Here is a 27,801-nt window from a genome sequence, read left to right on the forward strand (position 1 = left end):
CATTAATAAATATAAAATCCAGGTTCACTTTTGAACCTAGCTTTTCTGGAGCTATTTGTCATACAGGTCTCACTATTTCACCTTTTGTCACCTGAGCAAACTCCATTCACAAAGAATGATCCCCCAAAAAACAAAAGAGAATAAGGACTTTAGAATATTATTTAGAATAGGTATAATGATTAGTATTATAATCATAAAAAACTTTATCATACAGCACTGTAACAATGTTAATCTAAATCTAAACGAACAGAAGAAAATGAGAAGAAGATGAAATCAATAGAAATAATTAGAGTGAATAAAAGCTAATGTCAAACATTTTAACAACTTGGGACTTAGTGTGTCTAAATTTAGCAGGCAGAGAGCTCCATAGTGTTGGGGCTCTAATGGCAATATCCTGGTCACCCTTTGTCACAAGCTGTGACCTGGGAGTAACCAGCAGAGCTCCCCCATTGATCTCAGCGAGCAAGAGGGCACATAGCAGGTCAATCAATCTGAGAGCTATTTAGGAGTGAGACCATCTAAGGCCTAAAAGTGTAATCTAACAGGGAGTTAATGTAGGGAGGCAAGCACAGGGATGAGGTGGCCATGCCTCTTTGTCTTGGTAATAAGCCGAGCAGCGGGTGAACTACAGCCCTGCAAAAAAGCAATTGTCCTACAATTGTAAGTAAGTGAAAAATACCATCAGGCCAAATGAAAGCTGCCTGACCAAATTTGTTACATTAACAATCAATAAAATAACTTCAGTTTGTCTTTTGTGACAGAAGACAGTTGTAGTGACGGACCCAAAAGGAATTATCACCCAAATGTGCAGTTCAATCAGGAAAGACTTCAGCTGACAATTAAACAAATTGTTATTGCCAGGCACAGCAAGAGGACAAAGTGATGAGATATTAAAGACTCGTAGGTGATTAGACCCCCCCTTGATTGAGGGGGGTGAGGCAGAAGTAATTTAGTACACAACCATAGTTAGTTGATGCTATATAAACAAGGTGAAATGTAATGATTGACAGCTAAGACCAACTCGTGATTGGTTAAGCCTGTGTATTGGCGAGACTTCAGTACCATAGCTAAAGCCCACGATCACTACTACACAAGCTCTGGCTCCAAATGACTTCAAGAGTACTAGATGGTGGCACACGTATCCAGGATATTTTAGCTTAATATTTATGTGACTAGAGGCCGTGGAAATGCATTGTCCATCTTTTTATACAATATGTGATTTGAATATGATGATGAGTGGACTCAGCTGGGCTCTGGATATGAGGTGTGGAAGTGGTCGGGGGGGGGGGTTGTAGCTAATGACTTTAATGACAGCTGACAGTGAATGAGAGAACAGATTTAAAGTTCGACAGCAACAACATGATTATCTTATTGATATCGTGCCAAAATCTGATTGTGTTACACCCACAGTGAGTTGAATAGCAAAAAAGCGAGGAGGAGTAAGTGATAGAATTGTTAATAGATGAGTCATAAAGACAGTCTTCATGATTTAACTGGAGAAATCATTTTCCTCACCTCGGTGCTTTCAGATTATTGTTTTTGGTTTTAAGGACCACAGCTTTGTTGTTTGGGTCAGTGTCTCTGCTCTCATCAACACAATTACTAGTCACGTTGGACAGCACTGCTAAAAGCTCTGATAAACCCACTTCACACTCCCTGTTCACAACAGCACACAGATCAGATTAGCAACGAACTGGTAAACTAAGTGGTGCATTTAGCAGCAACCTGTCAAATTGAGTTGGTGATGACCAAAACGGAGCTAAAAGCAGAGTGAGTAATGGAGTTACATTCATCATGTGGAAAGAAAATCGACTCCGAATGAATGATAATGTTGCCGGTGACATTAGGTCAGTGTTGTGTTTACAGCTGGTTTGTCTGCCCCGCCTTCACTCATTAATAATTACCTAATACTAAAATCTTCACTGACATTTCCTATTGCTATAAACTCAGTTGTGGGTGGGTCTCCATCACCATGGAGGAGGAAAAGAAAGTCCATCAAGATAGTGCACGAGGAAAAAACAAACTGGAATGATGACATTATAAATTAGGTCAACATACAAAGTCGTTTTTGTTCCATTAACCACACTAATGGCAAATGTTAAGTTGAAAAATGTTCATGATCCAACATAAGAAACACTCCTGTTAGCTCAGGGGGCATCATTAGTACAAACAGATCTGGTCATTTCATAAGGAAGTGGGTAGTGATGCGCAGAAATTCGTGAAGAGGAAGCATCCATTATATAGTGCGCTGACAGGGGTGGAGAGGACGTGGCAGACTCATGGCTTTACAACACTGCATGAAAAATGCACCACATTAATACGCCGGTATTATTTTTTTGATTATTGATGAATGTGCAGATAATTTTATTAATAAACAATTTAATTTTCTATGAATTATTAAAAAATAGAAGGGCTTGGCCATTCAAACCTTGAGGAGGTTTCAGTTGTGTGTCAAAGTAAAGGATTCCCCACACAATTACACCAGGAATATGAAAAATTGGCTACCAGGTGAAAAAGTCTCCACGCACATCACTGTGTTTGTGTGTGAATGAGAAGTGGCTTAGAGTCCTCAGTGGCCTGGAGGTGTCTGCCTGCTGTCTAATAGCTCTTACTCCTGCACTGACAGACGTGAATGAATGCTGGCGCTATCACGGCAGGCTGTGTGCCCAGACCTGTGAAAACACCCCAGGCTCCTACCACTGCTCATGCACGGCTGGCTTCTCGCTAGCATTCGATGGCAAGAACTGTGAAGGTAAGCTGGTTTTTCTCTTCTTCCTTTTTTTGTTTTACATTGATTTAAATGCCACCTTGTTCAGATGGACTGTTGTATTTTCCTTGACCTTAGGTGAGGAGGTTTCCTCATGGGGCGAACTAAAGCAGGCTTGGCATAGACTTTTATGGGATCATATAATGATGGAAAGTGTTTATGAGTCGTTTGAAAGTCTTTGTTATCAGTAAAACCTGGTTTCTGGTGGAATGTCATTTTGTCGGACAGTGCGTGCATAATGGTGTCCAGGTGCAGGTGCTGTCAGTCATCTGGCTTAAAGGAGCCCAGCTGACCAAGGAGCATGATTCACATTAGGTTACGCTTGTCACAGCTATAATCCAGGGATCTTAATCAAGGTGTGAATGTGTCTATTCACGATCCAAAGGTGAAGCTTTGCATTTCCCACGGTTTATTATGAAAGTTTGTTCGAGCAGCATGATTAGGTGCTGATTAGTGCTTTTCAGATTAATTTGTTCCGGACACTTGAAGCAGTTTATTAACAGATGGCATCAGGCAATCATCTTTGCAATGTCAAAATGACTCAGATGTTCATGCGTGACAATCTTTTATATTATATTTTTAAGTTTGTACTTCTAGTGAGGACACTCATTTACATAATTCATTCCCTAGCCCCTTACCCTAACCATAACCATCCAAACTAAATGCCTAACCCTAAGTCTAAACCTAATTCTAACCCTAAAACAAAGTGAGGACCGGTCAAAATGTCCTCACTTTCCAAAACTGTGCTCACTCTGTAGGGTCTATGCTTAAAATGGTCCTCACAAAGATATACGTAGAGTAACACACACACACACAAACGCACACACATTGCTGCAAGGAAATACTATTTCAACTAATGTACACTAATCCACTCCTTAAGAGTCAAATGCACAATTTCTTCCTTTTTGATTCATGTTTGCAAAGAACTGCAGTGCCCTGCTGTTTAAGAAAATTGCCATCAAATGAGGTACTGTACATAATCTTTATTAGAAACCAATAGAAACCTGTGGCTGGGAGTTCTCTAAACTATCTGACATCTCTACCCTTGTCTGTGGGATATCAGAGATCTGTCTTCTCAGGGAGAATTCTAATCATGTCTTTTCTCTTCTGTGCTTAGATGTGAATGAATGCGTCAAAAGTCCCTGTAGCCAGGAGTGCACCAACATCTACGGCTCTTATCAGTGCTACTGTCGCCAAGGCTACCACCTGAAAGAGGACGGACACACCTGTGAAGGTATTTCCTGCCAAGGTTACACGGCACAGCTGGTGCAGACCAGAACAGATTGAAGTGGGATCTATTAAATACCGGCCTTACAGTGGCCAGTTGGAAATTGTGTGCATCATTCAGTAGTGTCCTGCAAGCCTTTTTTTCCTAGGACAGCGAAAGCTGTTGGGTGGTTTGGTTGGTTTAGGTATGAGGAGTGGTGATTGGTTAGTTAGGATAACACTATCTGAGTAAGCCAATCAGAAGCAGAGTAGGACGTGGCATGTCCGTGTTTGTCTCCCTGGGAAGAAATATCACCTATCAAACATGAAGCGAACCCCCCAAACAAAAACTTCATCAGAAACGACCTTGTGCTGCTTCCTCGGTGCTGCTCGCCAGCAGCTCAGTTAGTGATGGTAGTTCAGCCCCAGAACCAGTACGTGCTCCGTCCCCCCACGTCCCCCACCCCCCTCAGAGAGGATGCTGATGGTGACAGGGATTCTGATTCTGATTCTTGTATAACCTCGGAGAGCACTTTGTAATGGCAGAAGCTTATAATGTTGATAACATGTAGTGTAGTTATTTATATAGTAATATTTGTGATATTTGAAAATTGTATATAATATATAAATATGTATACACTAATATTTGCAAACTGCCCCATAACAAATCATGATCATGTTATAATGGGGGACCCCTCTGGCCTACACTGTGTGTTGCAAATCAACTGATCTAAGTGACAGTTTATGAAAGACACTACTGGCCCATGACTCAAAATGCATTATCATGTAGTTGTGGCACCCTGAAGTCTGTGGGCCAGTATTGATGCAAAATCTGCATCAGAAATTGAGGAACAATGTGCAAGTACTTTTGGCTCATTTATGGGTGAACTAAATATGCTGGTAGTCTGGTGTCATCCATAACTGTGTACACTTCAGATTTAGAGAAAACAGGACATCTTGTATGAAGTTCAGCTTCAAGTTTTTATATTAAAAACACTTGTCACATTATTTTAATGAATGTTCTAACATTATTGTTATATTATCATTATTATATGAATTGTTGCTGCTATCATTAATAACATCTTTAGATCCATAATTATCAGTCTTATTGTTTTCATTATAACAACTAGTCTGTCAGAGCTGAAACCTGATGCTGCACAAGTGTTCCTGGTCTCTATCTCCTCTCTCTCCCCCTCTCCTCTCCCCTCCCTCTATCTCTCTTTTCTCCTCTTTTCCACCCACCTCTCCTCTCCTCCCCATTTTTCTCTTCTCACCCCAACCTGTCGAGACAGATGGCCACCCACATTGAGTCTGCTTCTAGAGGTTTCTTCCAGTTAATGAGGGAGTTTTTCTCTCCACAGTCGACAAACTGCTTCTCATTGTGGGAATTGTTGGGTTTCTCTTTAGTTTTTAAGGTCTTGACCTTCTATGTAAAGTGCTTTGAGATAATGTATGTTATGATTTGGCACTTTACAAATAAAATAAAATTGAATTGAATTCACAAGTTTTATTCAGTCTGGGGTACCAGGGCCTCACTTGTTTCATTCTTCCCCCAGACTGGACACAAGTGTAGAGACCCCACATAAAGTGCTAATTTGAACATGGCTTTGATTCCACACAGGGAACCTATCTGACCTGTGTGTGTGTGTGTGTGTGTGTGTTTTTTAACAGACATTGATGAGTGCTCTCAGAGCATTGGGAACCTCTGCTCCTTCCAGTGTGTTAATGTTGCTGGCAGTTATCAGTGTTCCTGTCCTCCTCATGGATACACCATGTTGGCCAATGGACGCACCTGCAAAGGTGAGGCTTCAATGAACATTTATATACATAAGTGAATAAAACTGAGAAAACTGAACCTCTTTCTTGAGAGGTTTGAATTCCCATAATTCAATGTCCATGGCACCATCCATCCATTATCCTTTGAGGGTCATGGGGGGGGGGGGGCTGCTGGATCCAATCCCAGTTGACTGAAGGTGCGAGGCGGGTACACCCAGTACAGGTCGCATTAGTATCGTAGAGCCAACTTACAGAGACAAACAACCATTCTCTCTCACATTCACATCTACGGTCAATTCAGAGTCTCCATTTAACCCTCATCCCAATCTGCATCTCTTTGGACTGTGGGCCTGGAGAAAGAGCCCAGCCAAACTGGGATTCAAACTGGGAACCCTCTTGCTGTGAGGTAACAGTAATAAAACACTTGTTGTATTTTGCCACAACTTGGAAACTGGAGAGTTAGGTTTAAAAGCAACTCGTAATTGATCAAATTAAAAATGTAAAGTGTAAACTTGATGTCAATGTGTACAGCTGAACTCAGCAGTGCATTCATTTGTGATTTCATGAACTCCTGCAATATGTCATTCCTGCTCTATTTTGTGTTTTCTCTTTAGTAGAAGCTTTCAAACTTTTTCTATAGGGAATAAAAACTAAATAGAACTCTGGTAAAAATGCAGTAAGTAGCTGATTATTGTAGCTGCCAGAGGAAGTCCGACCGTATTCAGGCCCTTTCATGTTTCCTGTGTCTGTGAAAAATCATTTAAAAATGGCCCTGAAGCTTGTGAAACGAAACAGAGGATTAAGTAAAGAAACCGCACTTTATATCTGTCAACTCTGGGTTGAAAATGATGGAAGTCGAGTCAGAACAAAAATTTTGGTTCGACAGAGTCATATCACACAGTCTCGATTAGCAGATGTCTCAATGGAAACGAGATGCATCTGTTCATATTCAAGCAAAGTTCAAGTTCCATAATTTCATCCAAGCAATTAACATTAACGCTCTGGAGGAAAAGTTTGACATTTTGAGAAGAGCAGCTACCAGTAGAAGTTTCATACTTACCGTAAAATGAGGATATTGATGCCCCTCTATATCTGTAGGCTTTAAGTGATACTACAGGCCAGATACGAGGTTATTATCTTAGCTTAGTTCAACACAGACACCGGAGGGAGGGGGAAAGCTCCCCTCGGTCTGACCCAATTAAAAACATATCGACTTACCTGAACTGTTTAACAACTGTGTGTAGGATTTAGTGGCATCTGGTGGTAAGATTGTAGGTTACTGAACACCCCTCTTCTCACATAAGTGAAACACAAAGTTCCCTGTTTGCACAAATGACGTGCATCATGAGCTACACTCAATTATATGATTTAATTTTTTTTTTTAAAAGGGGGGGGCTTTCAGAATAAAAAAAATAAATTAAAAAAAACAGAACTGATGTAGTTTTTATTTATCCTCTTTCTTTATTTCCAGACATTGATGAATGTACAACTGGAACCCACAACTGTTCACATGCACAGACCTGCTACAACCTGCAGGGAGGCTTCAGATGTCTCTCCTTCAACTGTCCTCAGAATTACAAGAAGGTTTCAGACACGTGAGTCTCATTTCTCTTTTAAGCATCTTCAAAAGCATCAATGTTGCCTGTTTCCTATCTGAGTTATGTTGTCACTGCAGAAACGAGTCAGACCCATAGACCAGAGGTCTTCAATAGGGGGTCGCGAAATTTTTGGTTGATAAGTCAATTTTTTATATTTTTTATATTTTTTATTTTTTATTTTTTTCCCAAACAATTTTTTTTCCACAAATTTAAATGTCTTTAAATACACATTAACATGAATCCAACATATTGTAGCGAACGGATAAATGGAGGCAGAAGAAATTATCTTTCAGTCAGCAATGCACACACTGCAGCTCCTATACCTTGCACATGTTTAAAATAAAAACATGAATATATGAACCTGTGTATTATTCGAATAGCTTAGTATTGAATGCACAATAACAGGGTAGCTATGTTTATACATGGCACTAGGCCCAGTTTAATATAAAACACAATTTTATACAATATATATAGTAGGGGGTCCCTGCTCCATCTCTCCATCAGCTTGGGGGTCCTTGGCCTGAAAAACATTGAAGACCCCTGCCATAGACCATATATAGATATTGACGACATGATGGCTCCACAAATGTGAAGCCAAAGCATCTTGATCGCCACCTAGTGGGTGGCTGCAGTTTAAGATTTTGATTAAGGCGAAACGTTATGATTGACATTTAAGACTGACTAGGAAGTGGTGAGAGTTTGTATCAGTGGGACCTTGCTACTGCCCAGACTCTGGCTCCAAATGACATCATCTGCCCAAGATGGCAGCATTCCTATACGGGATGTTTTGGCTTCATTTGTGGAGGAAGTGGAGACACGTCAATCATCTTTATTCACAGTCTATGATCAGACCCTGAAGTAAGATTAAGTTAAATATTTTCATGAGGAGGAATAGTCTGTGTTCGTGGTGTATTATTATTATTATTATTATTGTTAAGTATCCTGTGCATTGAAAAACTTGACATTCCTCCACTTCAAGCACCATCGTGAATCTGTGGAGTGTTTTATTTCGTTGGGTTTCCACTCACTTCCAATTAGAAATACTGTACATCCACGTGGTTACAGTGCAGCATACTGCAGAAGGGCTTGTTAGCTGGGAACCTGTTGCAGCTTTAGACGCTGGCTGGTAAATGAACATGACTCCCATCGAGCGGTGCGATGAAGTCAGGTGGCTTTGATCTGCCTGGTGCTTCCTCGGGCTGTGTCTGCAGCGCTGCCCGCTCTGCGCTCCAGTGGACAGGAACAGTACGCTCACACACACACACACACACACACACACACACACACACACACACACACCGGGTTATCAAGAGACACCTTATTAACCTCGGTGTGACGTGGCCTGGCCAAGTTCAGAGAGACATCTTTCACTCGTGAAGTAAGTGGACCTGGCAGCCATGGAGACATGGGGCTGAATTAGAACGTCTCCTGCTCTGCCCTTAGTTGCCACTCATGTAATTCATCAGAGCAGCTTCCAAACATGTTGGCGTGAGTTTTGCAGATTTCAAAGTGCACTGCATCAAGTTGGAGTCCAGGCTGTAAATTCTGATCTGCAATGGACAAGCAGTCACAGAGCATTGGAAGACAGATTGGAAAAGTCCTGCACGCAGCAGGATGCTCCCTGTCTGCATCAGCAAAGTTTTCACTGAGTCCTCACAGCAGGCAGCAGTGATCAATGACTGTGTGTAAAGATGGACGACGCAGCTCCACTTCCTCCCACTGTATGAAAATGAAGTGAAAATATCCCAGAGTCTGCATAGTAGTGGTCATGGTATGGAGACACTGTGCAGAGGTCCTGTCAATATGCCCACTTGACCCTGGTTTTATAACACAGAATAACTAATAAAACCATTAAAACATCAGTGTGATAGAACTACCGTAACTGACAGGAAAAAATCTTTGGAAAAACTTTTTTCAATGTGTAGGTTACTGACTTTTTAGTCCATGTCCCATCTGCTAACATGTATGAGGCGTGTTTATGGCCTGTACCTTACACCAGGGGGCGATCAAGATGATTTGGCTGCAGTTATGGGAGTTGTCGTGTCATGATGCAAATTGTTTAAGCCCATTTAATTATATTTCATACATATGTTTCTAGTTGTGTGTGTTTTTTTTTCCACTATGAAACATGGTATCTCAACCAAACACACATCATCATCACTCACACTGTAGTGAAGTGAATGGATCGACACTGCAGACTGAAGTCTCTGATATGGTATCATATATACTAGTAGATTTCAAATAGATGCATTGAGTGAGTTTTGCTTTGTAGTTTGTTATTTAGCTTCATATTTCAAACAAAGCCTCATATATATACATCAGCCCAGCATCATGAGAAAACAAACAGCACATGTGGGTCAGTAGGTAGCAGGGCTCACAAAGAGGAGATAGAAGCTTTTGAACTGAGACCAACTGATTATATTTTGGTGGTCAAAGATCAAGGTCACGGTAACCTCATGTTCTTGTTTATGTGATACATCAGGAAAACCAATAGGGAATTTCATTATATCTGCTACAAACATTCACTCTGACTCAAGAAAGATCTGATTGGAATTGGTGTTATTTTAAGAAATGCCTTGAAGATTAACTGATTAGATTTGGATGGTCAGAGGTCAGAGGTCGAAGGTCAAAGTCAGGGTGGCCTCACAAAATATATTTTTGGGCCTCTTGAACATCTTGATCCAATTTAGACCAGTTTTCACTTGGACTCAAGGATGAACTGATAAGATTTTAGTGGTCAAAGGTCAAAGGCCATGGTGACCTCATATGAGCCTAGAAATAAAATGTATGTACACTGAAAATGCACTGGTTGACGGAGGCATAGAACCACATGGTGGTAACTCTAGTTGTCAATAAAATGCACTTACAAACACGTGTCTTAATGTTCCGGCAATACCAAGCCTCTAATTATTGTTTCATTCTTCCCACTTCCTCTCTCTCTTTCTCTCACATTTTCAGACGCTGCGAGCGGACCAGCTGTGCCAGCAACTCCTTGGATTGTCAGAAAACTCCTGTGCGGATCACATACTACCAGCTCAGCTTCCAGACCAACATCATCATCCCAGCCCAGATCTTTCGAATTGGACCCTCACCCGCCTACTCCGGCGACCAAATTGTCATCAGCGTCACCAAGGGCAACGGGGAGGGCTATTTCAGCACCAGGAAGCTAAACAGCTTCATGGGCGCCGTCTACCTGCAGAGAAAGGTGCGCGAGCCCAAAGACTTTCTAATAGATGTGGAGATGAAGCTGCTGAGGCAGGGGACGCACACCTCCTTCCTAGCCAGGATATACGTGTTCATCACAACCAGCACTATGTAACACCAACATGACAGAGACAATTTCGTATGGTGCTAAAAAAAATGTATGTGCACACTCTTTTTATAATGCCTCCCCATATTCAAACTTGTTCAAGTATCTTGTAAAACAGCTTTTCTGCAGAAATTCTCTGACAATCATGTTTCCTGATAAACCAAAGTCATTTTCAGCTCAACTCTTGCTCATGCCACAATGCACCAGTGTTGTTATGGTCTGCTGGAGTTGTTTGTTGGCATGTCTGGGTTGGTGGTTTGTGCTCTGCTCTAGTGTCTATAAACCCCCACTCTTTGACCTCCCTTTGTAAATCTCAGTTTTCATTACAATGATTCCTGGAACCCTCTGCAGCACTAGAAGTTAAGGGCACTTGTCACAGTGTAGCCCCAAAACTGGATGTCTCTGACTTTCATCTATCTAAGGAAAGGTGTGTGTGTGTGTGTGTGTGTGTGTGTGTGTGTGTGTGTGTGTGTGTGTGTGTGTGTGTGTGTGTGTGTGTGTGTGTGTGTGTGTGTGTGTGTGTGTGTGTGTGTGTGTGTGTTTGCGTGCGTTTGTGCGGGCAGGTGGGTGCTAAATATGGGAGTAAAATAAGTTCCATTTACTTTAAATGAAATATATATAATTTAAAGTAATATTACCAAATGATCAGCGATTAAAGGAACATTAGAGATCTCCATTTACATGATTTCAGTCATTATTGATGTAATACTTGTGATTCACTTTCGTTAATGCTGAGCCTCAGCAATCAACACCCACTTTTCATGTGGTTAGAAGAATGTAGACGATCAGTTTAATAGTAATAAAATATTATTTTTGATATGTGACCTGATGAAATGTAAGTGTTGTAAGTGCTCTTCAGCACTGAGAGTAGCACCGTAGTGTTACTGATGATCATTGTAGTGTTACCTGTCATATTCCTTACTGTATTACTGAACATATCATATCTTTCTATGTTTCTGTGTTGTAATTATCTCAGGGTGAAAATCATGCGATCTTATTCCTGTGTCGTGTGCAGCAATAAACTCAGTCAGCTGTTGTAACTCCAGACTGGCCTCACACAACACGTACTGTTTCAGCTGTAACATGACATGTATATCCATAAACCAATCAATAAATCATGATCAAACTGTTGCCACTGGCTCAGTAAAAGTACATATGTACATCAATGCTGCTTGCTGGTGTTCTGTTCTTATCATCTCTGTTCTGAACAATAAGGAAACATCTCCATCTAGTGGTCAGAGTGTCAGAGTGTCAGCAGACCAGGGCGTCATTACCTAAAGGGATAGCTCACCGAAAAATGAAAATTCACTCATTATCTACTCACCACTAGGCCGATGGAGGGGTGGGTGAAGTGTTTGAGTCCACCAAACACTTCTGGAGTTTCAGGGGTAAACAGTGTTGCAGCAGAATCCAATACAATTTAAGTCAATTGCGACCGCTTTTTCAGACATAATAAAACAACAGAAAAAACATGTTTCCAGTGGAATATAAATGTCGGGGCTTGCGGACACTTGGATGACAACACATGAGCAGTTTGGAGGCATGTTAGGTTTTTTCTGTTGTTTTATTATGTCTGAAGAAGAGGTCAGTGTTTTGTGGACTCAAACACTTCACTCCTCCATCGGCATAGTGGTAAGTAGATAATGTGTGAATTTTATTTTTCCGTGAACTATCCCTTTAATACACCACACTGTAAAAAAAACAATACTCACTATTTTTCCCCTCAGTGTTGCAACAAATTAAATTTAGATGTTATTTTGAAAATAACCTGCTCACAGTAAGTCTGAGCACCTCTTATCTTTATTGTGTTTACCCTAATTTATCACAGATTCCACTGCTCCACAAGGAACATTTAGTGTGCGTTACACCCTCCAACATTCCCACCCGGAAAGTGTGTGCGCTTCACCGCCTCAGCCTATTAATACATCCCAACAGATGGAAAGTATAGGCCGATTGAATCACTCCCAGGTCACCGTGTAAATAAACACCACAGTCGGAGTGATACGAGGTTTGATGAGACACTATCAGCGCAGATATATTTGGGCAGAAGCTACTGGGTGACAAATGAATGGGTAAATGAAGTTTCTTAATAAATTACTGCTCCACCACCAGCAGCTTACGGGACACATTCCTCTAGTGGAGGGATGGACGCCATGATTCAAAAAACATTCCGGTATTTGATTTTGAGGATGGAGAGTGCTGTCTGAAAGGCTGCTCCAAAATGTCAATGGTTTTCACTTAGGTTCAGATTTGGCGACAATTCATTACACCTTTTAATGAGCCCCCGCCCCCTCTTGTTATTTTCTTCAAACTGATGTTTTAGGTTTGTCATCCATTATTTGGTGTTCAACATTAACTGTGAGGGTTAGGGGTTAATGGAGAAAGCCCCTAAAAGACAGAAAATCACTGAAATGGAAAAATAATAACAAAAAAATGCCTCCACTTTTAAGCTACTTTTATTGTTATGTCCATCTGTAATCAGTGGACCAAACTAAATATTTAGCCTATATACTATCATACCTGGTGTTTCCTTGTCTTTTTTGCAACACTGCGATACTTTCACTCTTCTTTTAGCTCTGGTTTTGTCTCCATGCACTGCCTCCTCATTAGAGTTATACTGGGCTGGGATGATGAAAATCCAAAATTCAAAAAAAGAAAAAGAAAACTTTAACATAACTAAACTAATAAGAAAAAAAAAAGACATTTACTTCTCAGAGCCAATGGCAGCTCCTTTTAGGATCATGTGTCAGTGTTGCTCAGCTCTGAGCTTCTGCTGCTGATGCAAGGTTTTTCTGTTTTATTACAAACAAACACAGCCCTTCCTGTGTGATCTACCAGATTCCCAGTCCCAGTCAGACTGGAACCAAATCATGAAACTGAACATATTTAAATGATCATTACCAGTTTACCTCAACAGACAGTACAGAAGCATTGTGAGGGGTATTTATCACAGGAGTCAGTGGATGGTGTGGCCTGCTGTGTTTTATGATACAGAGCTTGCCCAGGAAACTGCTCAGCCAGCACAGTGGTGACACTGGTCTGCACTGGGTGGCCCCCTCCCTCTCTGCTGAAGCCCAAACACATCCGGTGATTGAGGGGGCATCCCACGCATGTTGGGGTGTGATCTCTGATTAGGTGTCTTAGCTTTCAAAGGTTATCAAGACGACTAAATATATGTGAGGGGGTCCCACCTCGTCACTGTAACAGGAGAACAAGCAGGCCTCCAGTAACATTATTCTGCTAACGCCCTGGGTTCACTTCACCACATCCACCAAACAGCGGCAACTTCACAGTATTTGGACGGTAGGTTTCAAACCAGAAGAGCCACGAATACTTAAATCATATGAGTGTCGTTTTTCTCTCACACCACAGAGGAGTATTTGCTGTCTTCAGGTTTTGTTCTAACTAAAATGCAGCGTCTTTGAATTGCTGACTTTTGTCTTTACAATTTCAGATTTTATAATCTCGGCAGGAGAATGTCCAGAAATGTCCAGATGCTAAATTATTTCTCACAATATTACAAACAATATTACCCCTCCTCAGGTTAATAATCATTATTATAATCATGGTCACACTCTCCTCTTCTGTTTCTGAGATATGGTGTTGAATCGTGGCTAGAAACGTCTGACTGCAGAACACTGTGATGTCACGGTGAAGTTGACCTTTGACAAAAGTGCCGACATTTTATCCTACTAGACATTTATTTAACATTGTGTCATACTGAGTGTGTGAGTTGTAACTTATGGGCAAACATGTGTTTTCTTATAAGATATTTTCAGAAAATGTCTCCAGGCATTTTCTGATGTATCACAGACAGACAGACAATCCAGAGGTTACATTGATACACAGTATAAGTTAACTGGTACTGCCTCAGCTATACCACCCTGTGTTGTTGGTTCCACAATGACAACAAGAATAAAAAGGTGGTAAAATCTGACAACAAATATGTAATGTACAAGGAGGTTATCCCTCTTTATAGAGCTGCCAACCTTTGAAAAAGAGTTGATCTGGTCTGATTTCACTGGAGGGTTTCAGTGCAGAATCGCAAGGTGACCATGAATGTATACGTGAAATATAAATGTCAACTGAAAGATTTTTCTCGCCTTAAGGTGCAAAAGACAAAGCAAAAGACAGATTCCTTGTAGAATCATGGCAGCTCTATTACAAAGATATCATGATGGCTATCAAAAGCCACATCAGTAAAACTCCAATGAGAAAAGAAACTTATCTTAGGCAATGAAATGAAAGCAGTGCATTACACAAAGTGATAAGTGACCTTGACGTTGAGCATTCAGGCCTGTGCTTTGATTGTAAATGGAGACGTGAAGACAGTGGAGCTCAGCTCTGACTCGTAGATGGAGACGTGGCTCGGAGCAGCAGCACTGTGCTGTGGAGAAACTTCAATCTGCTTCAGGCTCAAAACTCCACACTTCTCAGCATCATAGCTGCATGCTGACAGCACCTGCTGTGGCTGGGAGGTGCAGTGCGGTGGGTAGTCATGAGCTCGATGGAGTATGTTGTTATTCTTGCTCATTTCCTGGTGCTTCCATTGTGCAGTGCTGACTGCTGTTGGTTCAAGAGTGAGAGAAAAAGGGTATGGTTGCCACAAAACTCCCTCATCAACTGGAAGAAACCACGAGAACCAGACCCAGAGTTATATCTTAAAATAGGGGTAACAGCTTTGAAATCATTGTGATGTCACACAAACTCTGGACGCCTGGTGCTGCACTACGTAACTCTGGTGTACCGTGCTGTGACATCACAACCTGCTTTACTGCATATGTCACACCAACAACTGCAGCTGAAACTAGCTCTCTATTCTCAGTAAGTCAAGTCTGTGTGGATGGAGTTTGTTTGTTCACTTCTGGTAAAAGAAACTCAGATAAACAATCATTTAGCCTGAAAATAAATGATCTCATTATGAATATTATGGTGTCTCTTTATGAATATGATTCATCACTTTGTATTTGTATTGTGACACTGATTGTATTGTAACAAAGCAGAAACACTTGAGTCATGGATGTAAGTCCAAAGTCAGGTAAGGGTGACAGGTAACTGTAGTAAACCTTAGTGACCAAAATGAGACACAAAATGACAACAGAGATGCATGATGAACATAAAAAGAAGCAAAATATCTACAAAAGGATGATATGTGACAAGAAATCTGATGCAAACTGAGCATTAAGAGAAACAAAACAACCACTAAAACACACAAAACGACCACTGGTATGCACTGTGGCCATAAAGTGCTGCAAAACAACTAAATAAGGATCCAAAATGACTTCAATTAGATTTGAAATGATATAGGTGCAAGTAAATAGGTGCAAAACAATGACAAAGATACGCAAACAAACTAAAACTACAAAAAAGTTGACTGGATGAAATGCAAAATAAACAGAGTTTCTTTCAGGTGGGGGCTCTCGCTCCAAAATAGGAGGGGTGGAGGTTTTAGTGTCCAGTGGTTTAATATGTCACAATATGTCGATGGCTGTGGATTATCTGGAGTTACAAATTGCAGATATATACTGATATCCTTTAATACTTGTTTTTCATTTTGCATTTGTTTGCCCCAGTTTGGCCCCTCAATGCAACTGGCCCCCTCAGGTTAACTAACTCTCTGTGGTAACGCCATTGAGCTGCAGGTTGACAACAGGGGGCAGCACACTGCACTAATCCTGCAGCCACGGTGTGCTGCTGAAAGAATGTTCACTTGCTCAACACACTTGCGTAACCTGTCTGAGCGTCAGCACATCAAATACATGTCCACTTTTTCCATTCCAGCACGTGAGAGCAAACACATTCCCCATCTTCTCACAGGGGCGTCCTCACCACACAGCCACGCCACTGATTCCATGCCCGCTTTAATCGCATACACACTGTAGTGGTGTCAGTCCAAGTTATGAGTTGATGGTTATCATGCAGAAATCATGAGTCAGCTTTTCCATGGATAGGTGTGATGTGTTTCTTCCAAAGCAGAGAACATCCTCTGTGACACCAGGGCTTGTCTGAAGTTTAATGAAGCCTCTCATTGGCTGATTATATGATGTTCTACCTCTGTCTAATCATAGAGCCACACAAGACCTCTTTTATCGCACCGTGCCAGTGTGTGAGGCCCGTGTTTGTCTATAAAACCAAACTCAGAAATCAAACGGCTTCTGTTTGCACAAGATCCCGGTTTTGTTTACTGCGCCGCATACCTCGTAATTGTCAGCACACTCACGATTAGTCATACTTATCTGAGTCTTCCCAGGTTAATATGTGCTTTGGAATATTCCTTGATGTGACAAGCAGCGCTTCATTTTGATTAACTCCTCTCTGTCATAACTGCAATCATGATGAAATACTATTTGAAGTGCCAGTGTATTTTTCTTGGATAGGCCTGTTCCTATCCTCCTTTTTTATAATAATTACTCCTCACTGCTCTCCTTAATTATACAGTGTACGTGGAAAGGTGCACAGATTGAAAAACATCCACATGAATCTGATGGATCAGATATGCACTTATTTTCATTAATCCAGTTGTCTACACATGCCCCGTAATCACTCATATATATATATATCATGTTCTCACTTTAACATGATGAAAATCAAGCCAGGTCTATTTTCTTCCATTTTAAGTGCTTGCAACTTTGTGACTTCTGAGATGTGCCAACTTGCAGGTAACTTGACAGCATTGCCAGATGGGAAACGTTCAAAATATCACACCAGAGGCCTAAAATTGTTGTATTTTGAGAAATTTAACATCATACGCAAGTTATAAAAGAGATCACAATAAGGTTTCAATGTGTAATCTCAGAGTACATTAAGATGGACAGCTCCCCAGGAGTGAAGTTAAAACATCTGGATGGCCCCCTGGTGGCTCCATGTTAGTGGATGAAATTGTTTTATGTTTCCGGTAAGTTTGGCTTCAATTTGTTATTTGATGCTTTAAAATGAAGGTCAGATGATAGGATGATAGCTAAGATTAATTTGCAGTTGGTCAGACGGATGTTTCTCTGGAATATTGACACCACCCCCCCCCCCTGATCACTAGTGCTCAGAAATGCTCCGATAATGTCATCGATAAATCAAGGATATTTTGCCTTCATATTTGCATAGTGGGGGGAAGTAGAGACACATTGTCCATCTTTATGACGTGTTTTTGACACCACCAACAAATCAATACACTTTTTTTAATAAAATGCTGACATATCAACATTTTGGCAAATAAAATTTTATTTGTAGAGCACTAAATCACAGCATTCACCATCTCAAGGCACTTTACATAGTAAGGTCGAGAAAGAAAAAATGATAGAGAAACCCAACAGTTCCCACAATGAGCAAGCACTTTGGTGAATGTGGAAGAAACCTCTGGCAGAGGAAGAGAGGGAAGGTACGGGGAAGGGGGAGAGAGGGGCCAGGATAATGATGTACATTATAATGTACATCATTTTCATAAAAAATAATCATACATCTGGCAACACTGCTGTCTGAACGCATGTGTAAACACTGACAGACACTGAAGCTACTGCTGCTGCTCACATTATGACCTCCTGTGTAGACAGTTGCAGAAGCTTGCACCTTTTATCCTGACAAACATGACTAACAATCCATGCAGCTGCTTGAGGTTTTTGTCAGAACTGCAAAAGTTCTGACATAGCTGTCTGTCTGTCTGTCTCAGGTAACATCAGCTGCATCATGTATTGCTTACATATCCACCTAATTGATGTTCAGAGAAAGCTGTACACCATTACAGTGTCTATTCTACTGGGTTCATAACAGAGAGAAAGCCTTGTGTAGCTCATTTTGGAATATTTGGGAGAACCAGGGATGATTTTTTGTTTTTGCAGTCCCGTGCTTCACTACTGGGACAAAGTGGAGGCACGGCTGCACTGTATCCAACTCTGTAGTCCAACTCTACAATGGTACAGATATTTTTCAAAACCCTCCACTTTGTAACACAAATGTTTCTTTTGGTTCGAGAGTATTAAGTGAACTGAGTGGGCATGGGCGACTGGAACATTCCCAGTTACAACACACTGGCGGTCAATTTGAAAAAAAATTAAATTTATTCTTTTATAATGACCATAATTTGAGGAAATAGAGGAGTGATTACAATCGGCAACACTTGCAAAATCTCGCTGATGATTATGGTCATCATGTGCAGGGAACTAATAAAATATTACTGAGTGCACCTTTAACTATGAAACATTGTGGAGGCTTTGTGGTTCGTGCTGAAAAGAGTCAAACATGTAAATCCCTGTCTGTTAACTGCTTTGGTAACCAAGAGGAATGAGTGCCAACACATTATGTACATGGATATATGACCAGAGGAAGGGAGAGACTTTCCCTGACATACCAAGCACTAACTTTCCCTGCGGCACTGACAGTAAAGAGAGGGCGAGAGACTTGAAAGCTCACTTCATCATTCCTTAACATACTTGTTTCCGGCCTTCAGGGAATGTGGCTGACATGTAGCTTATCACTGTTAGGTTCAGTTTCATGTTTTCAACATGAACGGGGCTGTTCAAATGAACTGTATGTACCACAAAAACCTCCCATATACATTGGTAAAGTATGCCAAAAGAGTATGAATCACAACTCAGATAAATACAAATAAAAAACTATTTTGCTAGTTAGAATGAATAATAATAATAATAATAATAATAATAATAATGATATTAATAATAATAATAACTTTATTTGTATAGCAAGTATCTAAACAAGGATACAAAGTGCTAACTAAAATAAAAGGTCCAAATTATAACATAATAAGGTCAAGACCTTAAAATGTATACAGAAACCCAACAGTTCCCACAATGAGCAGCATTTTGGCGACTGTGGAGAGAAAAAACTCAGAGAAAAAATTAAGATGAAGAAAAATATGAAGAATTAATTCTGATACTTTACTTACAGAACTCTTACAGACATAAACAAGAGAAATTATCCTGAAGTGAACTGTTTCAGTGGAATGCGTGTGGCTACCTTTCATTTTTCTTTAAAGCTGCACTAATCACTTCATGTCAGAAGGGATTTAATGCAGGTTTGGTAAATTGTTTTTGAAACACTGTTTATTTTATTTTATTTGTTGAAATCATATTCACGTCTTTTGCCCTCCCAGGACTTTAATAAACATGACCAATCATTTATTCGTACCAATTGAAATGATTGGTCGCTGTACCTGTCTAACACTAAACGACCCATGCTCCCACTGCGCGTGACTAGAGTGTTCAGCCAGAGATACACCAGCGAGTGAGTCACAGAAAAGTTGTCTCCTCGCAGTTTTTAGTCATGTGTTTTTGGGGCGTAGCTTTGATGCTGGGATCTATCAGTTGCATGTTTTCAAAAGTGTAGCGTGCTCTTCCTAACCTTTCCAGGATTACCAACCCTAGCTTTAAATGACTAAATGTAATGTGAAAGTCAGTTGCTTGCTGTGAATGAACCTGCAGTTGCCCTGAGGTCTGCAGAACAGTGGAATTCAGCTCATTGTTTAAATTTTTGCATCCTGCAACCATTTGTTTTGATTCAGTCTTGCAGCTCTAATCAAAACTTGTTTCCAGCAGCAGACGGACTGACTGGCAGCTTTGGTGACCAGCCACTAAACACAGTGAAGCATTCAGCTACTAAAGATATTTCCACCGACATCTTTCTCACATTGCTCTGTTTCTGCTTGAAACTAACATATTTGCTGCACAACAACTTTATATGTCATTTGTGTGTGTAAATTGCAGCTTGTTCCACCAACCCGAAGTAGCAAAAAATACTTTTCACTGATGTTATGCTAATGTTTTATGCTTTGCTATAGCCTAAATCTTTCTTCTTTAGGTTCTATTAGACAGGGATCGAGGGAAAGCTGGCAAATCAAACTGTGAGCCAATTGCCTTTGGAACCTTCTTCTGTTTTATCAGAATACAGTCATGTTAATGTGTTTGTGAGAGCCACGTCCTGAAGCTAAAAGACTTGGAAAGGTGCATTCCAATGACGTCCAAACAAAAAGTGTTATTTTGGATTTTAGTGGCTTGACAGGTCATTTTCAAACTCCCATTCTGCTCCACACAGATCTGCACTGCTCCTCTGGCTAAGTGAGAAAAATGATCTCCCGCCCAACTCTGAAATGTTTTGCTTCCCACGTTCACTGAAGAGTAACTGCTTCGTAAGAGCTGCTGTAACAGAAACATTAGGAAGTGGGCTCCCCCATTTATATCCACAGCGGTGTGTAATGAGGACATTACCTTTATCAGATGGCTTTATAAAAGCAACATCCCTGCAGGAGCCAAAGAAATCTCGTCAGAAAGACCATGATATGTCATTAATATAGTGAGCTTACTGAAATTGTGTCATACTGTACAAACACATAACATAATGTAATGTGACAGACCTGGGTCTGATTGTCAAGAATCAAACCTGCACTGTTATAGTTCAGTGCATTGCATCAAACGGAGTGTCTGGCTCAAAGGGAAGATGAATCTTTGTCTTTCATGTGAGGTAATGAAGTTCATGAGTGCTGTGTTTGAAGTTACCCAACAGTGTGTTTGTTGAGGCTGGGTGGGTTCACGTCTGAGTCGGCTCGGATGCCTCAGGTCAGCCACACCGAGGGTCGGGCTGACAGCGTGGGCCTTTGTACTCAACAAGTGATGCTCACACAGGTACACTGAGCTGCTTTGATCCTCAGGTCAGCGGAATCAGCCACAGGTCACTCCAGAGCTGCGATTATAAAGCTCAAAGCTGGACTCACCATGATATGTTTCAGTCTTCAGGAACAAAGCGTCTACATCTGCCAAGAAGTTGACTTTTGGATTCTTTGTATTGCATTATGGAGTTTGCATCATTAGGGCCCGAGCACCTCCGGTGGGAGTTTGTATTTCGAAGGATTTGTATTTCCCTTTTGGGGCTTTTTCAGGGCCTAGACATGCTCAAATTGTTACCAAAGTCTGCAGGGAATTCAAAACCCCAAAAAGTAATTGTATTCTGGAGTAATTTGAAATGGGCGTGGAAAAATGGCTCAACAGCGCCATCTAAGGAAAAGCCCCTCAGTTAGCTTTCACCGATCTTCACAAAAATCATAGCCCAGGTGTATCATGACCAGACAAACAAAAAAGGTCGGAGGTGCAATTGGAAAAAAGCAACAGGAAGCCCGCCATTTTTACTTTAGTGGCCATATAGGCCATTTTCCACATTTTTACTTTGATGTACTTGTCCCAGGGCTTTCATCTGATCAACTTCATATGGAGATGAGTGTCATCACAGCAAGATGGAGATGAAAACTACCTCAAAGATCGATTTTTCGTCACACGGTGTGACCGTGGCGTGGCGTCAAAGTTTGATTACACGCCATCAAAACACGAGGTTCTGTATCTCGGACATACGTGGTCCAATCGAGTCCAAACTAGACATGTAAGACAAGAGTCCTGGCCTGATGACATCTACACAGAAATTATGACTTGAAATCACAGCACCCCCTGGTGGAAACAGGAAATGTCTTGTTTTTTGCATGTCTTACACTTGGATGTATTCCCTTCTCACCCACTGCCCGCAGCCATGTCAAACTGTATCAAATGGGTCTCAAGACATTGATAATGTAGGCATAAGATTACTGGGACTTTTCGTCGAACGCCATAATAGTGGCGTGGCGTTAAAGTTCATCGACTCGCTGTGACACACGAAATTGCTGTAACTTCCGTGTTCATGGGTCTATCTCCCTCAAACTACATTTGTGTAACAACAGCCCCCCCCTCCCCTGCAGACATTCAGATGGTTTTAAGGAATGGGCGTGGCAAAATAACTGACTAGCGCCCCCTAAAGGGCAGCCCCGGCACCACGATTGGCCGACATGTACAAAAATCTATAGGGACATGTGTCTTTTCATAACAAACAAATAAGTCTCTTGGATAGATATGCTAGACCAAACAGGAAGCCCGCCATTTTGGCTTTAGTGGCCATTTTGGCCATATTCCACATTTTTACTTTGAAGTACTTGTCCCAGGGCTTTCATCAGATCAACTTCAACTTCTGGGAATGTCATCTCAACAAGATGGAGATATGAACCACCTCAGTATATTTGATTTCATCACATGGTGTGACCGTGGCGTGGCGCAGCATTTTGATGACACGCCATCAAAACATGAGGTTCTGTATCTCGGACATATTTTGTCCAATCGAGTCCAAACTAGACATGTAAGACAAGAATCCCGGCCTGATGACATCTACACAGAAATCATGGCTTAAAATCACAGTGCCACCTGCTGGCTACAGGAAGTGACATGTTTTATACTTTGATGAACTGCTCCTGGCTGCTTAACAATATACAGCTCAAATGAGCTGAGACAAGTCATTGGACCATGGTCAGAATTGTGACATTTCCTCAAACCATGTAAACATTGCGGTTAGGGGTTAGGAAGGATCATCCTTCGCCAAAGGAGACGATGTTGTCATAACTCCAGTGTGCATTGTCCTATCACTACCAAACTTCTGTCCCATGATCAGAGACCAAGCCTGAACAGCTCTATGTGTCAATATTTCCTCAGTGTCATAGCGCCACCTACTGATTCGCCATGAAACAGGAAGTACTTTGTAAATCCACTCTGCATATCCAACCGGCTCCGAACTACTGACCTATGATCACAATCCTGACCTGAACAGCTCCATATATTAATATTAGTTCAGGGTCATAGCGCCACCTACTGATCAGTGTGAAAATGAAGTTGTTGTAACATTGTCCAATTGACACAAAATTGCTCACGCTACATCAGAGCCCCTACTTGAACAGATCTATTAGTCTGTATGTAATAATAGTGATGGCGCCACCTACTGGCAACAGGAAGTAAGCTTTGTTTTACAACTATTATTCGATTTACATAAAATTTTCACAGTGTGATGTGCAATTGATAGCGTGGACCGTAATGAGCAATTATCAGGCAAGGATCGACATCGCGTGACGGACGCAGGTAGTGAAGCGTTACTCCCTGCCGCAGTGCGCAAAACGCATGCAACGCGGAGACGTGCGCTTGGTCAGTGATCGCTCTCTCCACTAACCGCAACAGGCTTCAAAATGCCTGTGCTCAGCCCCATTAGTGCTACAACGTAGCCTTAGTGATGTTTGTGTCTTTGTCTTTTTGTAGAAGGACATGAGTGAGCACTTTGACTGGAGATCTGAGAGGAAAAAACAGATTACCTATTAAATGCAACCAGGCTGCTAGTGATGTAAAATCCAACGTAAATACTCATCTTTCCACCAGCACACTAATGCCTCTCAAAAATTTTATTTAAATGCTTAACATATCCCCAAAGCAGGGTTGAAGAATATTCATCCTCGAGCTATATATACAGCCTGTTAGGCAAAAAGTACAAAAAGCCTCTCAGATATACAAAAATTGTCTCCTGATAGTGATGATAGACAATAATAATAATAAGCACCACGCAATAGTAATATGTAATGCATTGCGCTAAGTGGCACCACCACTAGGTCAATGCATTGCAGGGCAAAGCCCTGCAATGCATTACCAAGGGGTGCCGGCCACTTGGCACCCATAATAATTGTAAAATAGTAGAGTAACATGCGCTCCAAGGTCGTGCCTTCAGGCTTCATGTCTGTAAGGTCACAGTCAGGGTGAAAGAAACCTATGCAGCTGTTTTGTGTCATTGCTGGAATCATGGTGACTCGAGAAAATAAAACAAGGTACAGACTTTCCCAAAGAAATGGACAAAACATTTATTTTGTTGAAGTAAAAAAACAAGCCAGTGTGCCTAGTTTGCAGCAACGTGCTCGCTGTGATGAAAAAGACTGATTTTAAATGTCGTTCCAGCTTGAAACATACAGCTAAACTGGATGAGTTACAAGTCACTTGAACAAAGTAAATACTCTACATCAGAGTTTGAGTGTTCTCAAGACCACACAAGAGACAAGGTTGTGCAGGCAAGTTTTGCAGTGTACGAGCTTAAAGCTAAGAAGCTGAAACCTCAGCTGAAACCTCAAACCTGAGGATTTTTGAAGGGGCCTTGTTTCCACTGAGTCAAATTGTGTGTTGTGGGAAAACACTGTATTTTCCTCCTGTTCAAAAACAAAAGTCTGCTATGACATCTGAATATGCTGGTGACTTTGTGAAAGCCCTTCAGGCATTTGGCGAGATGTTTTACTTTGAAAAGTAAACAAAAGGAACTGAATATATTTGTTGAGCTGTTTAATGTTGATGTGCCTGAAAACCTACAACACAAAATCCCTGAGCTGAAAAGCAACGACAAGTTCAAAGCTCAGGACAACTCTTTTGAAGTTCTATAAACTGTTTTTATGTCCCAAGGATTTCCCCATTCTGACATGTGCTCTTAAGTTTGCAAGTGTTTTAGACAACCCACTGCTTTGACTCCATTCTACACAAAACTGACTGTTGCAAAAACACTTAAAAATCACTGATGTTAACTTATAAAACCAGCCTGACCATAGAACCAGTTCCAGCCATCACATAAAAGAGGCTAGAATGATGTACTCTATGTATCCCGAAATGCATGAGGCCTATGGTCCTCCAAGAATGTTTCACTTGGCGCTTAGTAGGAAAACGGTTACCCACTTTTGTCGGAAGGCTGGGTGTCGGCAACAAATAGTGTAGGATGTAATGTGCACCTGAACCTGAACTATTAACATTGTTGTGAATTAGAATATTGCTGGTAAAGGTGATGGTTACTGATTATTGTCTGTGTATGTATGTGTGTGTGTCCAGGCTCTGATGTGAATAGTATGGACTCAATTGACAGTGACTGCACTATGGGTACTGGGGAAAGCCAGAGCAACCACGCTGCCTCCTCGAGCTCTGAGCTCATCATCTGGGAGATCGAGGTGCCAAAGGTGAGTCAGGACAACTGACAGGATTAAAAAAAACATACCTCTTCATTGTGACATGATCCCTTTACACCAAACACACAAGCTCACTTCCTCTTTCCCAGCGATTGTGCAACGGTTGAACCATATATGCTGACACTTAATAAAATTGACTTGGAAGAAAAAGCTTTCCCATATTTTTGAATATAATAATAATAATATAATTGCAGACTGAGAATTCACTGAAAAGATCAGGCTATTTTTAAGAAATATATTGTCTCAAGACTAAACTTACTAGATGCTAATAATTTATAGGGAATTTGTTTTCTCTTAACCCTTGTGTTGTTCCTGGGTCGGATTGACCCAGAGTGTGTGTGTGTGTCTGTGTGTGTGTGTGTGTGCGTGCGTGAGTGTCATTATCCAATTCTCCTGGGGTAATTGAGACCAATGGATTGTCATTCTTGATTGTCATGGGAGGGGTCATTTAGACCCCCAGAGAGGGCGCTGTGGTGCTCTGTGGGGTCATTTAGACCCACACCTGATTCCAATTGAAATCAAGGGGGGTACATTAGACCCACATATAAGTCTCAGTGTGCCACTCTCTCACGGACCATGGCACGATGTCGCGTCAGGAGCGTTTCACCAGAGAACAGGTTCTCCAACAGCTATTCTCCCAGCAACCGTCCTCTGAACCCGAAGAGGATGCGAAAGAGCCAGACCGAGAAGCGGACGGACAAGGAGATGGAGAAGCAGACCGAGAAGCAGACAGAAAAGCAGACCGAGAAGAAGACAGAGAGGACGGAGACGGAGATGGAGAAGCAGACCAAGAAGCAGACAGAAAAGCAGACCGAGAAGAAGACAGAGAGGACGGAGACGAAGGCGACGAAGACGACGCCGGTGACTACGAAGACGACGACGGTGACGAAGACTACGACCCAGTGGGTGATGCTTCTGCAGATTCTTCATCCTTGGAAGAAGAAGAAGAAGAAGAAGGACACGACCACGGCGACACCACCACCACCACCACCGGACTCGTGGAAAGAGAGACCTTCCCGTCAAGAAACGGGGAAATAACATGGTCCTCGAGGGCGTACGGCCGAGAGGAGGGCCACTGCTCCTCCTCCTCCTCCTCCTCCTCCTCCTCCTCCTCTGCTGCGGCTCAAAGCGGGTCCCCCAGGGCCCCACGATCCACGCGACGTCCCGCACCGGTGACCTAGCCTCGACGTTCCACCTGTTCATCACGCTGAAGGTAGAGAACATCATCCTGGAGATGACGAATCGGGAGGGTCGTCGAAAATACGGCGACGAATGGAAAGGGATGGACGAGACCGACCTGCGCCCCTACGTAGGGCTGCTGATCTTAGCGGGCGTGTACAGGTCCCGGGGCGAGGCCGCCGCCAGCCTGTGGGACGCCGAGAGTGGCCGGGCGGTATTTCGTGCCACAATGCCCCTAAAACTCTTCCACACGTACTCCAGACTGCTGCGCTTCGACGACCGCAAGACGAGACGCACGAGACGAGCCACGGACAAATTGGCAGCCGTGCGAGAGATCTGGGACACGTGGGTGTCGCGGCTACCGCTCCTCTACAACCCGGGGCCCGAAGTGACCGTGGACGAGCAACTGGTTCCGTTCAGAGGTTAGTCTTTTTTTATTTTTATATTATTATTATGTTATGTTATGTTATGTTATGTTATGTTATGTTATGTAGATAGCGGCTGCTAGTCCTCGTCCTCATCTCATCTCCTCTCATCTCCTCCTGTTTTTCTCCCTAGGCCGGTGTCCGTTCCGTCAGTACATGCCCAGCAAGCCGGCGAAATACGGGATCAAGTCGTGGGTGGCCTGCGATGCGAAATCCAGCTACGCTTGGAAGATGCAAGTGTACACCAGAAAGCCGAGCGGCGGACGCCCAGAACGGAACCAGGGGTTGCGGGTAGTGCTCGATGTAACGGAGGGACTGCACGGTCGTAACGTCACGTGCGACAATTGCCGGGCAAGCGGACGCGTCCGCGCGGTTGTGAAGTCTGTAAAAGCCGCCACCGCCGCCGCACAGAGAGCTCTTGACTACGACGCTCGACCCGAGTGTCAGGCCTCCTCCATAGCCCTAGCAGCAGCCCCGCTCGGGGCGAGTAAGAGGTGTCAGATATGCCCCAGGAAAAAGGACTGTAAAACTCACACCGTGTGCCGCGGGTGTAACAAATACATCTGCAAGGGCTGCTCACTTGTCTATTGTCCTACGTGTGCGTCCTAATATGGGGTGGGCTATGTGAGGGGGCCAACAGCCGGGGGAAGCAGGGACAACACAAGGGTTATGAAGAGTCTGTATTGTGGCTTGGCTCTTGGTGTTTGTTATGTTCT

The 27,801-nt window shown here is 42.2% G+C and overlaps 1 protein-coding gene across 2 annotated transcripts in view; it reads left to right on the top strand.

The window, feature by feature from the left end:
* Positions 1–21,337, top strand: part of fbln2 (fibulin 2) — an 84,127-nt gene extending 62,790 nt beyond the window's left edge. Inside the window, exons 13-19 of one of the 2 annotated variants that reach the window (XR_004613874.1) lie at positions 2,627–2,752; positions 3,885–4,001; positions 5,645–5,773; positions 7,221–7,344; positions 10,306–10,899; positions 12,853–12,858; positions 21,323–21,337. Coding sequence is in view for 1 of the 2 variants with exons in the window: in XM_034585902.1 (XP_034441793.1) it covers positions 2,627–2,752; positions 3,885–4,001; positions 5,645–5,773; positions 7,221–7,344; positions 10,306–10,666 (857 nt within the window). In the remaining variant the exon portion in view is untranslated. Of the gene's footprint in view, positions 1–2,626; positions 2,753–3,884; positions 4,002–5,644; positions 5,774–7,220; positions 7,345–10,305; positions 11,141–12,852; positions 12,859–21,322 lie in introns of those variants that run through there. The other variant, XM_034585902.1, reaches the window with a different exon arrangement.
* Positions 21,338–27,801: the final 6,464 nt, after the last annotated feature.

The sequence above is a fragment of the Hippoglossus hippoglossus genome, chromosome 5 (assembly GCF_009819705.1).
Source record: "Hippoglossus hippoglossus isolate fHipHip1 chromosome 5, fHipHip1.pri, whole genome shotgun sequence".
Classification (NCBI taxonomy): domain Eukaryota; kingdom Metazoa; phylum Chordata; class Actinopteri; order Pleuronectiformes; family Pleuronectidae; genus Hippoglossus; species Hippoglossus hippoglossus.